Genomic DNA, 14,567 nt, shown 5'->3' with positions numbered 1-14,567 from the left:
GGGTGGTGCCAGTCAGCCACAAACCTTGCTAGCATGGCGCTACGAAGTGTCGAGTAAGTCACTGTTGTAGCAGCAACAAGCGGCCCATTTTTGATATACACCAAAGCTGCCAACCATCTGTGGGGTGTGGATGTACTACCGGACCTGGCACTGGATAGGACCTACATCGCGGCGCCTCGGTTTATCGGTCAACTTCCTTCTTCTGTCTCTTCCCATTCTCGGGCCTCTATCTCGACTTCCAGTGAGGTCCACTAGCAAAAATAGAATGCATGGGGACAAAAAGATGGTCCCAGAGGGGGTCGAACCCTCGACTTTAACGTTATTAGCGTTACGCTCTAACCAACTGAGCTATGGGACCCGGTTGTTGTTTTTGAGCTTGACTTAATGCATCATGTGCCAAGCATCAATGCTGTGTAGAGACTCTTGAGATACAGCAGGGTTGTGATGTTGGGGATCGGATGGATTGCGGTGTGTGTCTGTTGCCTGCTTGGGAGAGATCGGGTATTGATACTTGGTGGTTGATGGCGCTACTAATTGGGTGGTAATTACGTTTCTGCCGGCTTGCAGTTTTGTTCCTGGTAAAAGTCCAGTGTGGGTTGGGTGGGCTACGTAACTTATATACTGAGTACTGTAGTTGCCGCGGCTGTGTGGTCTACATGAACCCTACACAATAGGTATACTGTGCGTGTGCATCACTCCCGCGTCTGTCGGTACCCGCTGGCCCGGGCACGATTCTCAGGTGTGCACCTTATGCATGTATGTGCTTCTCCGCCAGGACCCATCAGACTGCATGATACACTTCCCGAATCGATCCTATTTCCTCGCCCCCCATAGTAGGTCAAATGATGCTAGACAGACCCCTTCTTCTTGTATTGTCCCCTAGCTCCCAGCCTATCTCAAAGCTGTTGCTTAGACACATATATGCGAGGAAGTGAAGACTGAGAGCCCTCGATCAGTCGAGTGACCCACTCACCCAATCTTTGGGACAGCGCTGAGCAGCCCTGACTTCCAGGGCAAGGTGTCGACTCCAGGAACGATAAAAAGAGATGGAGTGGATCGGCAGGAGCTCCTTGTGACCTGGTCACGAGTACGGGCTCAGTCCGATAGTCAGCAAGTGAAATCGGGGAGTCCTGTTGTGGGGGAGAGCGGGTAATGGCACAGCGAGAATTTTGAAGCCGAGAAGGATGATTGCCGGCGAGAAGAGAAGGGAAAGAAGATTGACCTCCGGTGTACAGTGAATATGTATCTCGCTGACAGTTTACAGTGATTACCAGGTAGTAGGTATTTAGTGACCCGTGCCTGTGGTGATTGGGTTGACATTTGATATTCAGTTGAACAGTGATTGAGCCGGCAGCTTGGGCCGCGTTTCTCTCATGCCTTACATCTCAGGTGCTTGGTCCCTCTGCTGTAGTGCTCGAGCTGGTTGTGATTGTCGTACATCGCATACTCGACTGGAGTTGGATGTGCACATCCAACCCTAGCGGGATATATACATCCAACCATGAAAATACACTACCCGCGGCCCGAACGAAGGCCTCCCATACAGATATTTACGGCTATATATTAAATATATTGGAGCCAGCGATTCTCCACCAAAGTGTAGAGCCCACAGAACAGCAGAGCTATATGGAAACCGACCACAAAAATGACTTGTTAATTCTGAGCCTGAACAAGTCAGGCCAGTTAATCCACCGCAGATGGTTAGCCTACGGCAGTCTTATCTACGACTATATAAAATTTTATCCTCGGCCGAATCAACAAGTGGGGTCCCATAGCTCAGTTGGTTAGAGCGTAACGCTAATAACGTTAAAGTCGAGGGTTCGACCCCCTCTGGGACCATCTTTTTGTCCCCATGCATTCTATTTTTGCTAGTGTATCTTATCTTATCCGAGTTGAGATCTGTAGGCAGACAGTGTTGGGGTTGCTCTTCTTATTGTTCAATTTGCGGAGCAGAGGGTCGTTGTGGGTGGAGGGTACTAGATATGCCTGTTTCATGAGTATGAAGAGTGGAATGCACCCATGCTCGGATCCGATGAGATGCTATGTATGTGCAGCGCAAGTAGTGGTATCTAGCCCGTATGAAGAAGTCTATGCTATCGTCCCCGTAACCCCAAGTACCAGTAACAAGGAAGTATAGTACTTAAAACCTAACGATCACCCTTCTTCCACCCCCTCACCTCCTTCATCGCCTCCTCCACCAACCACACACTCACATCCTGCGCATCCCGACCGACCCGCCAGCTCCCCAGCACCACACCGCGGGTCTCGAGCAGCTCCTGTGCGCGCTCCCACCGACGCCGCCACATTTCTTCCCGTTTATTCGGCAGCGGCGCGGCAGGCGGCGGGTTCTGGGAACTCCCGGTCCGGTCCGTGGCACTGCCGGTGTTGGTTCGATTAAGTGAGGAGTTCGACTGCGTGGAGCGGAGGATGTTGGCCGGGGAGGCGGACCAGTTCAGACGTTCGGAGGCGTACTGCAAGGCTGCGGAGGCTGCTGCGGCGGGGTAGGATTGTTGCTGCTGCTGCTGCTGCGGCGGTGGCTTTTGAGGCGGGGTGGGACGGTTGGCTGTGGATTGCTGAGATGAGCCGGAGCTTTCGACGGACGCCAGGGTGTTGGCTCGACGAGGCGGAGGTGGAGGCGGAGGTTGCTTCGAGCGGGTAACCTTTGCATCTCCCATCTCCCGGTCGAGACCGGCGGTCTTCGGCCGCGTGGGTAGTTGCTGCCTCGTGTTTTCCACAGCTGCGGTCCGGTCCGGCGAGACTTCAGGCTTGGTGGAGGACCGACGCGGCGGTAGTGGAGGCACGGGCTTCCGTTTGATCGACTCCCCCACCGACATATCGGGGTTTGTTGAATTCGAGCGGAGAGAGGAAGGCTTCGACGGTTTGGTCGGGGGTGTCCGTCCGGCAGGAGATACCGAGGGAGTCCTTCGGTCCCGGGATGAGGCTTCACGCTCGTCGTCATCGCGAAGATCGATCAGATCTCCATTGTCCAGGCTGACGGCATCTGCAGATGGGTTGTTGGCCGATGATGCGAGAGGCCGGCGAGGCGGGAGCGCCGGCCGTTTGGGGGCTGCATCGGAGTCGTCGACAAGCTGGGGATCGCTGCGACTCGCAGTCACTTTGTGTTCCAGATAGTCCACGGACTTCTCGAAAAATTCCTTCTTGTGAGTCGTCGTGACGTCGCGGATGAAGATGCCCAGGATCCTGCCTGGGTTGGCCAGGACGATATCGGTATAGACCTCCAGATCCGCCTCGCCGCTGTCGCCGACCAGGATGAACTTCCGCGAAGGGAAGTCTTTCAGGATCTGCTCGAGATTGCCCTTCTTCCGCTCCGCCGTGGGCTCAAAGATCCCCTGGAGCATCCCACTGTACTGCTTGAGATGAATCGAGCCCGGAGGCAAGCCGACTTGCTTGAAGTACCGCTCCAGGAGCGGGTAGAGCTGCCACGGGGCGTTCGAGACATAATGGAAATCCACCCCCATCTTCGCCAGCTGGTTGTACCAGTCCGCCACGCCCTCGATCGTCAAATCGGCTAACTCGCGGACGAAGGTATTCCGGAAGATCTCCTTTGCGCCGCTCGCGATGGCCGAGTGCTTCACCGTATCGTCGATATCACTGATCAAACTGATCCCGGAGGGCTCGATGATCTGCACCTCCTTCACGACCGACAGATTCTCCGAGGCGAGAACGCGGATATGGGTCGGGACGAAGGGCAGGGCGGCGCGCATCCTAAAGTGGCCGGATACATCCGTCATGATACTCCTCGACTGACTCCGGGTCTCGTCGAAGAAGAACACAGTCACCGGCATATCCGTGACGGGGTTGGTGAGAAACGGACGCAACCGCTCCATCAGATGCGCATTGGCCATCGAAAGCTCGTCCTTGGTCATCTGCGTCGTCGTTGTCGCGGTACTCGCCAAACTCGACGAGGTCCCCGTCCGCTGCGGCAGCCGCCCCGGGACCACCCCGGGATTATTGTCTCTGTCGCCTCGATCGCCCCCCAACGCACTCTCCTTCCACGCCGAATCCGCACGCCCCTCCGCCCCCTTGATAATGGACTGAGCCTCGGTATCGACCAGCTCCTCCTCCCGCCGATCCGTCTTCCCCCCGGATTCATCCCCGCCGTATCCCCCCAAACCAGCAGCCCCCGCATTATTCACCGGAGCAGGCACACCACTCAGCTTCCTCGCCAAAGCAACCATCAACCGATGCTTCCGCGTCATCGGCCCGCGATGCGGCGCATACAGCCAACCGCGCACATCCACCGAGACCACGGCATTCTTCTCCGCATAGTCATCGAACCCGGCCACCGTATTTTTGTCTGTGTCGAGACCACGATACTCATCAATCGTCGCATTCGAGCCCCTCCGCCTCGCCCACGGGTCATCATCATCATCACCATCCCCAACATCATCCCTGCCCACCCTCCCCGCCGCCTGTCCAGAGCCATCCCTCACAATCCGCCGTCCATAACTCGGAAAAATCACCATCTCCTCCAACCCAGACCGCGCAATCTCCACATCCGGGAATGCCCCCGGCGCATCGCCCGTGTAGTACTCATCGCCGTAAGCCCGCTGCTGCTGCCCGCCCTGCCCATTCAACTGCGCCGCCCACTGCGCCGCATACGTCTGCCGCAGCTCGTTCGCCGCCTTGAGGTAATCGTAGACCTTCTTGCGGCGCGCGCCGCGAGGGGCGCCGGCGCCGCCATAGGAGGGGGAGGAGTCGTATTGTGACATGGTCGTTGTCGACGTTGCGCCCGTTGCAGCTGTGGCAGCTGTGGCAGCTGTAGCCGTAGGTGTAGACGCAGACACCCGTCCCCGCCTACTACCACCCAACAAATACCCTAGAACCCCACCGCCACCACCGCCACCTCGATCGACACCTCGATCCCCAAACCGTACCTGCGCAAGTTTGCGGGCCTGACGCCTGACGATCGCCCGGTAGACGCGGGCCTGGGCGCGGTGCCGGAGCGCCGGGAGGGTTTCGTGGCGGAGACTCCAGAGGCGGAGCTGGGCGCGGCGGAGCGAGTGCGGGCCTAGGAGGAGGGTCCAGAGGCGGGTTTTTGGTCGGAGAGGGTTGCGGGGGGAGGATTGGAGCGGTGAAGGGGCGAGGAGAGGGCGATTGCGGCGGAGGAGGAAGAAGGGGAGGGGTTGTTTGTTGTAAGAGGTGGTGGGTGTGGGTGTAGGGGGCGGGGGCGCGCGCCGGCGGGAGGAGAAGGAGGAGGCGGAGCGAGGGAGGAATTTTGGAGCCACGGTTTTGTTTGGCTCTGAAATTTCTTTTGGGGTTTTATTTGGAGGTGTATGTCGGGGATCGCTTGGGTTTTGTGGGTGTGATGAAGACGGAAAGGAAGAAGTCAAGTTGCTAGAGGGTGGGTTGGAGGTTGTGAAGTTGATGGGGCTGGGCTGGTTTTGTGTGGAGGCGATGACGAACGACGAACTTCCTCGGGGATAAGCTATGAGGATCTAGAGAGATCTTGTTAGGGTGGCTTCATTTCTTTCTGATCAGAATCTCGCACGAATGAAGGGCTTGCTGTCGTAAAGTACAGACTGTGGAATTTCAGCAAGAGAAATCAAGACATGATCTAGGTCACAAATCTTAGATTGAGCGTCTGAAGGGGGTAAAACAGGGCGAAAGCCTCGAAGCGCACCGCAACGTCAAGCTGACGGCCGGAAGAAACCCGCGGTGGGGACACACTTTGCCCAATTGGGAACATTTCTATCATTTCTATCGATGGCTTCGTCTAGACTCTGGAGTAATTAATCTTAAAAGGTAAACCATTATATTACCATTAAGCAAATCGCTAGCTGATCCTTATATATACTACTGTACACTCTTTCTATGGTCTAGCCATACTAGATAGCATATAACCACCCAGTGACTTTCACAGGACGCTGCGAGGTCCGATCAACCGGCAACCAGAAACCAGTATCTCTAGTCCTGCTGTGCGACATAGCCCCGCCGCTCAGCAGGAGGAAGCAAAAGCCAGATGCTCTTGAAGAACTTGATAGATCTTCCGCATCTCGGCGGCGCATGTCTGCATGCCTAATGCACGGTTATTCTGCAGCTGCAGCAGCTGCGGCCAACAGACTTTACGCCGTAGCTAGACGACCTGCCGGACATCAAGCTGAATCAGGGTCCTCGGTATAATTCACCGTTTTCGCCCGCTTACTACGACGGACCCCAGCCCCATTCGTGCTGGTAAGCTCGGGTGGCTCCGGGATATCTGGGTTTTCTGTGTCCACGTCCGAAGCAGACGGCGTGGAAGCGATGAGCGAAGCCTTCCGTTTCCTGGATGTCGGCTTTTTGACACTGGGGGTCCGCTGGACCCGCCGAGTGGCCTTGGAGGCTGGTGTCACCGGCGCCCCGTTCTCCTCTTCGCCGTTGGCTTCCGGCTCGCCTTTCGGCAACGGTGAGTCGGCATTGGCGGCGTCCTTCGTCTTCTTCGAGACCGGTGTCTTTCGTGGGCTCTGAGGGACTTTGCGAACGACCTTCTTCGGTCGGAGCCATTCCTCCATGCCGGGCGGCCAGTACACTCTTCGCTGGGGCCCGCCCATACCGACCTCCTCTTCCAGAACGGTCCGCTCGGGAGGGACTTGACCTTCGAGGTCGACGAATCCCTCCTTCTTCTTCGTCTTCCTCGGAGGCTTGAATGGCTTGTTCTCGTCCGTGCGCATGTAGGGTAACATGTCGTTGAAGAGCTCATAGCCCGGTAGCTTGAAGGTCCTCATCAGCTCGAACACGGCCTGCTCCTTGTCCTTGGCTTCGATCATGAGATCCATGGTCGGATCGCAAGGAGGAAGAGTGGACACACGGTCACTGTGCTTTCGACGCTGTCGGTTAGTGATGGCGGCCGCGGTGGGCTCGGAGTAATGCATCTTCTGGGTGATGTTCTTCCGCGTCCAGGTCGCTTTGATCCGGTCATACAGACCTATAATATCCTGCGTCCCCTCGCGGACTTGTGTCGCGTCGAAGATGATGTTGTGATGGTGAAAGTCCAGAACAAGCGGGATGTTCAGCTCCTCGCAGATGGGCAGGAGATCGTGCACCGACCAGCTGACATCGTCGTTCTCGAGCACAAGTCGGTTCTTGACATCCTGCGGCAAGGCCTGGTAGTTCTCTCGAAACCGGTCGAGAGTAGCCTGCTTATCACCGAAGACACCGCCCATGTGCAGGATCATGACTGCATCGCGGTCCTGCTGCGGGGGCAGACGAAGCAACTGCAGCATTTCAGAGTGATAATCCAAGTCCCGCAGAGAGTTCTCCACCACGCCATCATTCGGCGAGCCGAGTTGGGTGAACTGGCCCGGGTGGGTGGTCACGCGATGACCCAGCTCGGCGACGAGTCGACCGACCTCGGCCAGCGCTTCCGAGGCAAAGGGCGCCAACTTGTAGCCATACTCCTTGTGACTCGCAAAAGGGAACATCTCACTGCTCAGCCGCATGAACCTGATCCCATACTTGTCATTCCAGCGGATGATCTTGAGAAGATCCTTCGCGTTCGTGAGTCCCAGAGCCTCGACATACGCCTGCCCGCGTGCCACATCAGCCGGCTGATCGCGGTCCGGGCGATTCTTCGTCGGATGGGGAGGCTGCGTGGGGTCCAGGAGAGGATGCCGATTCTCCAAGATGGAGGCGATGCGGCAGGTTCGAGAGCAGAACACAGGCGGGTTCGAGTACCGCAGGTATGTGTTCAAACAAGCCTACGAGTTCATGTTAGAGGATAGACAACAGACACACGCCGAACCCAGACAGCGAGGAGACTCACATAGCCCAATCGCCCTTTCCAGGGGAGGGGCAGGTAGCTGCTGTGGACGGGCGGAGGCCGCGACAACGCGTCTTGCAGCTCTTCCGCTTCAACGGGGACATCTTCATCCGACTCCGGATCCAAGAGAGCAGCAGGCGCAACAGTGGCAGCATCGCTCGTCTCAATGGACCCAGGCTCAGCTTTGAGGTCCAGGTTCTCTGCGCCATCAGGCAGACTGCCGCCCACGCCGTTGGGTTTTATCTCAGTGGCGGCGGCCATTTCGTCAGCAGCCGGAGACTCGAGAAGCTCACTCGCAGCTCCGGACAACGAACGAGACGGGGTAAAGGTTGCGACAATGGATGGGGTCACAATGCGTGACGAGGAGGTAGAAGACAGGAAAGGTGTAGCAGGTCTACTCGCGTACGACAAGAGGCCTTTGCCAGCAATAAAGCCTAGGGAGCGGTAAGATCTCTGCGATGGTGTAATTGCGAAAAGCAAATTCGCCGCTGATGAGGTGTGGCGAACCTGGCGGGAGGAGCCAGAGCCAGATTCCTGGCCGCGTCCGGCATATTGGAGAGCGCGATCGATCCTCCACTGCCTGGGCGAAAAAGTCCCCCGCCAATACATCTAGCAGGCCAGGAATTCTAAGAAAAAAGAATTCCAAGGTTCTAAGTGAGACAGGTCCTCAGGCGCATCGTCAGAAAAAGACAAAGAAATCTAGGCAGAACAGGTCTGTTGGGCGGGGATCCCATGCATCATCATCATCATCATTGTTGCGCAGGGATTTAAATCGGGACGAAATGCAGAGGGTATGATGCAACAGAGAGTCAAGGAAGAAAAGATGTCGAGTCCGGAACACCGGGCTAGACAAGAGAAGCCTTAGGCAGGGCACTAGTCACGGGCACTAAGCATGGTTCGGCGCCGCGGTTCCTGCATCCCGGAGGGATCGCCGATAGATCCAGCAGATCTTGTAGAACACTATCATAAATTACACTGCAGCTGCTAATGGAAGTCTAAAGAGAACATTTCCCACAGGACTATTATTTGAAATTATCTTGGAGGAAAATAGTAGTCAAACATGACACAGCAGCAAGCTAAGTAGAATTTTGAAGGGTAATATCATTATACCAACAACGCGGATATCTTCGCTGCAGCTTCAGACCGATAAGCCTAGGCCACCGGAATCCCCGTCATGAGCGAGGCGATCCCCTTAGGGCTCAGAACATCCTCCAGACTGATCCAGTAATACATCAGCGCGTCCAAATCGCCCGCATCATGCACCAAATCCAGGACGGGCTTCTTGTTCCATGCGTCCACGGTTGAACAAATGCGTCGGATCTACTCGTTACCCTCCTTTGGTCAGAATCTGGGCTGGGGGTGTGTTTTAGACAGTTGCAGGTAATCATCGATGGTCTTCTGGATGCGAAGTCCAGACATGCGGAGATCTCCAAATGCGCCCAAGGTACTGTGTCGCATCGCGTGGTGAACGTCGAGGAAGACCTGGACGGCTAAACAGAGCCACAGGCTCACCCTTCTGGTCTTGGCAAACTCGATCAGGCCCCGAGTGATGACATCCTCGGTAGGCAAGTGGATGCCGAACGTATCGAACATGCAAACTCGGGCAATATCGGGAGAAGGATGAGCTTGTCTTCGTTGAACTTCTGGCCCAGAGACATCCGCCCTCTGTCCGCTTTCGGATCATAGATGCCGAATTGGCCGGTTTTGAAGACTGGATGGTGGCCCGCCTGGAACAAATTTGCGAAAGACTCAAGCAGGAGCTTGGTTGGCAAATAGCACCCCTCGGCGGTAACAGCCAGGTTCTTGTTGTAGGGAAGGCCAATCTTCATGGACGGGGGCGCAAAAATGCCGGAGGAGAGAGCAGCAAGATTGTAGACCACAGTCTGGACATCACTCTTCCGTTCGGACAGCGAGGTGCGCCAGTTCGCCTCCACCTCCTTGACCAGATCTTGGGCAAGTTGCAAAGTACTGTCCGTAACGACAGCCGCGTTCATGAGGTCGATTTTCTTCTCATGATTACTCTGACCAGGTGATGGAAATGAACTTTCGCATATTGTCCAGATCCTGAAGCAAGCAGAGGGTCTTGAAGAACAGCTGACCCAGATATGAGTCCGCTGCCTCCTTGTTGTCGTCCTCTTCTTCATCGACCGTCACCTTGACGAGCTTCTTCGACACTGCGGGCGTCGGTTGAGACGGCGCAGTTTCCTGGGGCTCCTCCACCGTGAGAACCGCAAATCTGATGTTGCAAATGTGTTGGCGGCCGCTGTGTAGCGGGCGTCACTACTCTGCAAGAAGTCAGGTAGCATGCTTGCGAAAGATAGGTTGCAAAAGCAAAGAGCCCTATGGCATGAGGAATAGGAATGGAGTATGGTGTGGAAGTAGAGTAGAATCGGGGTGTGTAGGTATTCTTAAAATGCTTGTTGGCTCCTGCTATAGGAAGGCGCACAACGCGAGGACACGTGCGCGCGACACATCAGGATTGAAGTGGTTGAAGCACAAGTGGAGTGCTCGGAAAGCCACAAGAAGCTTTAGGAAAAGGAGTCATATAAGATATATGCAGGAAAGAAGAAATAGATAGCCAATAATGTTCAAGACAAAGCCAATATACAAAGATGTGTTCGGTGGTTTAAAGGTTGGTATAAGGTGAAGAAGGGTTTCATACTGTTATTCCCAGTCATCCACTCAAGTCAAACGTGAAGCAAACCCGGAAGTTTTATCCTCATGAGACGCCATACTACGTGGTTTGAATGGCATTCCCAAAAATTCGTTGTCTCATCTATTCGTCCACAAAGCAACTAGTTCCTCCTCCTTTGCGGGTCTTGCGTCATAAAGTGTATACGGAATTGACCACACATTGCATGGAAGGATAGTGCGGTGTCTAGTAATTAGCCGAGTAAGCAGAATTGCCATAGCCGTAGCCAGGAGGAGCTGCAGCCTCCGGCGCGGTGTGCTTGCTGCGCGTAAACAGACCACCCGTACCGCTGGTCTTCTCGGTGGGAGAGGTTCCTAGCTCAACGTCACGGGGCGCCGGATGGCTGGGGAGCATGTCATCCGCACTGGCGGTCTCCGGGTTGTTCTTGTTGCGACGCCAGAAGAAGCCCCGGCGTTGCGTGCCGGTGCCATATGTGTACCCGTTGGCGGGGGAGGGGCCGAAGCGCTTCTCGCGCTTGTGATGACGGGCGAGAAGGACTTGGAAGAGGATGGAGATCAGGAATAGAAAACTGACGTTCGATAAACAATTAGATAATCTTTCTCACAAGAGGGGTAACGCTCGAGGGAGGAGTCAGGCGACTCACATTCCGATAATAGCGACAGCAAATGAAGCCTTCTCCAGCACGCACGCATACCCAAGACGCACGTGAGTGTTGGCGTCGTCGGTATTGCTGGCACCGGAGCCCAGCGGCGTATCGACGTTGCCGGAGCAGCTCTGGGTGCCTTTGCGAGTCATGATGGCGATGGCGATCATGGCCCCGATGAAGCAGACATCGAGGAGGACGGCCACGGCAGCAAAGAAGGTGACCCCGCCGAGGCAGCAGGTGAAAAGGATGCCGAGAATGCCGTAGAGGGTTGCTGCACCTGATAGGCCTTCGACGGCCTTCACCCACTGAGGGATCGTCTGATCATGGCGGGCGAGGATGGCGAGGAAGTATGAGAAAATGCCGAGGATGACTGCGGCATCGAGGAACTGGAGGATGCGAATCGCGAGATTCGCGAAGCGGAGGATGACGCCGCCAACACCCATGCTGGCAGTCGATGGCTTTTGCTTTAGTCCTTAGAAAAAATAGGCTTGTTGATTGTATATGAACCTGTGTCAGGGCAACCCACTGGCCTGTGGTGTTTGCCCGAGTGGATTGATTGGTGTTTGAAGCTAGTGAACAAGTCTCGAGACTTTCCAAGTTGAAATGTAACGGGTTTTAGGGGGGTACAGGCGATGATATACTGGGGGAGGGGAGAAGAATTTGCAACGGGCCTGCCCCGGAAGGCAGCAAAATTGCATTGTTAGCAGGCCTAGGGGACCGGGGTGTGTATGGCAGTAGGATGATCAGTGGATGCAGTGGAGGCCATGTCCCGTTGAACCGCGGCCGAATAGCGTAGGCGGAGCTCTCACAGGCCCTGTAAAAGGAGGAAATGAACGCATTGCGACGATCCCACGGACAAGGTCCAGCAATTGGAAGCTCATTCATTGGCTTTGGAGGATGAATTAGGATTGTCACCAGCCACACACGACAGTCGGACCCTGACGGTGGTGATATCATCAGGGTGGAGGGTGGAGGAGGGTGGAGCCGGCCCATTGGCGGGTAGACGCAGGTCTAAGCCCTGTACGTGCCGTAGTACTGAGTGGCACCCTCTCGTGCACCGCCAACTGCCCGGTTAAGTTAGTGGGAAAATGTTCATGATTCATTTTAGGTATAAGCAATTTCTATGGACGGCTTCGCCGGATGTTCCATTAATAGCTTACAGTAGTCAATTACCCAAACAAAAAAGCTAATTGATCATCTCTATTCTGGTTGTTGAACGTTCATTGTTTGTTTGCCTGGTTACGGCAGTAATTCCACAGTACCAGGGATCAGTCCCAGGGATAGGCAGCGACAATCCACCGGGACCATATACCACAAAAAGAAACAAAAAAGTCAAAAAGAGCTGGTCCCAGAGGGGCTCGAACCCTCGACTTTAACGTTATTAGCGTTACGCTCTAACCAACTGAGCTATGGGACCCGGTTGATGTATTATGCATTGAGCTTTGGCTTTATGAGGACTGCGTAGCAGGGACATCGCGATGCCATGACCATCTGATTCGATACGTCATGGGGAGGATGGGCCTGGTCCTGCGTAAAATCGAGAGATCGCCCAGGTATATTGTCGCATTTCAATGAATTGATGTCAGTGTGTGTATAGTATATATACCACACCGTTCCACATCCCATATTGTTCATCTGTGCTCCGAGGTAAAAGCAGAATTAAGTATATATGGATTGTCGGCCAGGAGGATAGGCCGGATACCGCTGTGGTGATGGGGACTGCTCCCATCAAAGCCCAAACGCCCGCCTAATTTCAAACACCCAAACACGAAACCAAAGGCCCTCACGGCAAGATTAATGACGCATCGCTGGCCGCCTTTCATCGTCACCTATTGACGAGACAGATGAGATCTCGTCGAGACTGGCGCGGTGGACCAGGGATGGCCCTCTACTGTATCTCGAAATCTCAGAGACAGTGTCATCCAGGGGATGGTCAAACGGGGATGTCGGCCGCTCACGCCCCGACACCTGCCGTGAAGGAACGCCGGCGCTTGTCACGGGTGATACCTGTGCCTCCGCACGCTCCGGATGCCTGGAATATGGCGGTGGCTGCTCCAGTGTGGTGTTGATCCCTGGTGTTAGGCTGTGCTGACTAGCAGGTGCATTAAGGCCGCGTGGCTGGCTTGTAGCGAGGCGGTCGCTTGAGTGGTTCGAAGTGTCGTATGGTATAGGTCCCGTGAAGGGAATGTTATGAGTACTAGCATTTGTGAATCCCCAGGGTGTCGCTTGGGGTGGTTGCGATCTCGGTAAGTTCTGCTGCGGTTGGGGTAGTATTGGTTGTCGAGGGACGGTTATTACATCGATCTGAGAAGTAGATGGGATGACATGGCCTCGAACGCGACGGCGCCTCCGTCGGAGGAAGAATAGCAGGCCCAAAATGATGGCTGCGCCCGCGACAGCAACAGGGATGGCGATGGCGAGGGTTTCGGTGTTGCTGCCGTTGCTGCTGCTAGCAGAGGAAGTTGACGTGGAAGACGTGGTTGTTGATGTTGTGGGTGATGGATTAGTGGTCTGGGTAGCTGTGAGAAAAGAGTCGGCTGCTGTAGGTGTCGTCGCGCTGGCGGCGATAGACTCCGAGGGCGATGCATTTCCCCCGGCCTGGGATGTGCTGCCACTGCTGTCGGTGCCTTCCCAACTGCCTTGACTGCCATCCTGAGATCCACCTGTGCTACCTCCTCCTGACCATTGGCTTCCACTATCTATTCCAGACATGACAGCAGTGATCGACTGGTCTAACCATCCACGTCTGTCGTTGTTGACCGAACAGAATCGCCCAGCGAGGTCGTTAAGATAAGCCAAGCCAGATCGATAAGTACTGTATAGCACCACCGAGAGAATTCCCAATCTCAAGATCCTAGGTCGGTGTCGAAGGAGCACACAGACTAACAACACAGTTAACGTCTCAACACGCGTCTGAAACCAGACATATCAACATACCAAAAACCAATACCAAGATCAAGAGACCCTGAAATGAAAGAGTTCTCCTTCTATTTAGATGCTTATGTCAGTATACTGTACCTGGTCACAGAAAAAAACAAAGCACCAGCATATACTCACCACAATGGGCACTTACGCACCTAGAAATTGCCCGGATAGAGAGTCTCTACAATAATATCGAGTAAAAGGAAAGCCAGAATCACAGAAGAACAAGAAAAAAAAAAAGAGAAGAAACGAAAGTCGGAAACAACAGCCTAGAAGAAAAAAAGAGAGAGAGAGAGCTGACATGGCGCAGCAGCATCCTCTTAGTGAACGAGGTATAGTACTGCCTAAGGCCCAACTTCTGAGGGCTAAGGAAGTACAGCCCGCGCCCGCCTCCCCCATGTAGGGACCGGTCTACCAATCACCACTAGCTTGCACGGCGTAAAGCGCCGGTTCATGCCATGGACGACGCGCAATGCAATAAGAAGAACAGTATTCTGCCCGCTCACGAGGGTGAAACGAACAGCATTGTTAGCCCCATACCCCCCCCCCCCCCTCCATCCTCCTCACCAGTCGGAATGATTGGCGCC

General features: G+C 54.9%; 5 protein-coding genes and 3 non-coding genes across 8 annotated transcripts; 1 reads left to right on the top strand and 7 right to left on the bottom strand.

The window, feature by feature from the left end:
- Nucleotides 1-284: 284 nt before the first annotated feature.
- Nucleotides 285-358, bottom strand: ASPACDRAFT_t9. Its single transcript has one exon. It is a non-coding gene; the product is annotated as a tRNA-Ile (tRNA).
- A 1,407-nt stretch (nt 359-1,765) lies between these two features.
- Nucleotides 1,766-1,839, top strand: ASPACDRAFT_t33. The gene has a single exon. It is a non-coding gene; the product is annotated as a tRNA-Ile (tRNA).
- Nucleotides 1,840-1,917: 78 nt separating this feature from the next.
- On the bottom strand, nt 1,918-4,780 carry ASPACDRAFT_109400 (uncharacterized protein). Its single transcript, XM_020195383.1, has one exon. The coding sequence runs from the start codon at nt 4,731-4,733 to the stop codon at nt 2,148-2,150; it is 2,586 nt and encodes an 861-aa protein (XP_020060970.1). The 5' UTR covers nt 4,734-4,780; the 3' UTR covers nt 1,918-2,147.
- A 1,020-nt stretch (nt 4,781-5,800) lies between these two features.
- ASPACDRAFT_74236 (UV-endonuclease UVE-1) lies at nt 5,801-8,039 on the bottom strand. Its single transcript, XM_020204157.1, has 2 exons — nt 7,763-8,039; nt 5,801-7,697 (listed from the first exon to the last, which is right to left on the bottom strand). Exons 1-2 carry the CDS (start codon nt 8,018-8,020, stop codon nt 6,117-6,119), a joined length of 1,839 nt encoding a protein of 612 aa, XP_020060969.1. The 5' UTR covers nt 8,021-8,039; the 3' UTR covers nt 5,801-6,116.
- A 1,088-nt stretch (nt 8,040-9,127) lies between these two features.
- Nucleotides 9,128-10,029, bottom strand: ASPACDRAFT_74235 (uncharacterized protein). The gene has a single exon (XM_020204156.1). It carries the CDS (start codon nt 9,751-9,753, stop codon nt 9,295-9,297), a length of 459 nt encoding a protein of 152 aa, XP_020060968.1. The 5' UTR covers nt 9,754-10,029; the 3' UTR covers nt 9,128-9,294.
- A 293-nt stretch (nt 10,030-10,322) lies between these two features.
- ASPACDRAFT_74233 (uncharacterized protein) lies at nt 10,323-11,663 on the bottom strand. Its single transcript, XM_020204155.1, has 2 exons — nt 11,056-11,663; nt 10,323-10,980 (listed from the first exon to the last, which is right to left on the bottom strand). The coding sequence occupies exons 1-2, from the start codon at nt 11,499-11,501 to the stop codon at nt 10,638-10,640; spliced, it is 789 nt and encodes a 262-aa protein (XP_020060967.1). The 5' UTR covers nt 11,502-11,663; the 3' UTR covers nt 10,323-10,637.
- Nucleotides 11,664-12,401: 738 nt separating this feature from the next.
- ASPACDRAFT_t8 lies at nt 12,402-12,475 on the bottom strand. Its single transcript has one exon. It is a non-coding gene; the product is annotated as a tRNA-Ile (tRNA).
- A 377-nt stretch (nt 12,476-12,852) lies between these two features.
- ASPACDRAFT_38190 (uncharacterized protein) lies at nt 12,853-13,770 on the bottom strand (the record flags this gene model as incomplete). The annotated part of the gene is made up of 1 exon (XM_020200411.1): nt 12,853-13,770. The coding sequence occupies one exon, from the start codon at nt 13,768-13,770 to the stop codon at nt 12,853-12,855; it is 918 nt and encodes a 305-aa protein (XP_020060966.1).
- Between the last annotated feature and the right edge of the window lie 797 nt (nt 13,771-14,567).

The sequence above is a fragment of the Aspergillus aculeatus genome (genome assembly GCF_001890905.1).
Source record: "Aspergillus aculeatus ATCC 16872 unplaced genomic scaffold ASPACscaffold_1, whole genome shotgun sequence".
NCBI classification, from domain to species: domain Eukaryota; kingdom Fungi; phylum Ascomycota; class Eurotiomycetes; order Eurotiales; family Aspergillaceae; genus Aspergillus; species Aspergillus aculeatus.
Note: the sequence above shows the minus strand (reverse complement) of the source record. Positions and strands in the feature narration are given on the sequence as shown.

What these genes read in the sequence shown, in the direction of transcription:
- ASPACDRAFT_109400 (XM_020195383.1), bottom strand. Translation starts at nt 4,733, where the DNA reads ATGTCACAATACGACTCCTCCCCCTCCTATGGCGGCGCCGGCGCCCCT.
- ASPACDRAFT_74236 (XM_020204157.1), bottom strand. Translation starts at nt 8,020, where the DNA reads ATGGCCGCCGCCACTGAGATAAAACCCAACGGCGTGGGCGGCAGTCTG. An exon ending in GGAAAGGGCGATTGGGCTAT is followed by an intron (nt 7,698 to 7,762) that starts GTGAGTCTCCTC and finishes ATGAACTCGTAG; the next exon opens with GCTTGTTTGAACACATACCT.
- ASPACDRAFT_74235 (XM_020204156.1), bottom strand. Translation starts at nt 9,753, where the DNA reads ATGAACGCGGCTGTCGTTACGGACAGTACTTTGCAACTTGCCCAAGAT.
- ASPACDRAFT_74233 (XM_020204155.1), bottom strand. Translation starts at nt 11,501, where the DNA reads ATGGGTGTTGGCGGCGTCATCCTCCGCTTCGCGAATCTCGCGATTCGC. An exon ending in GCTGTCGCTATTATCGGAAT is followed by an intron (nt 10,981 to 11,055) that starts GTGAGTCGCCTG and finishes ATCGAACGTCAG; the next exon opens with TTTTCTATTCCTGATCTCCA.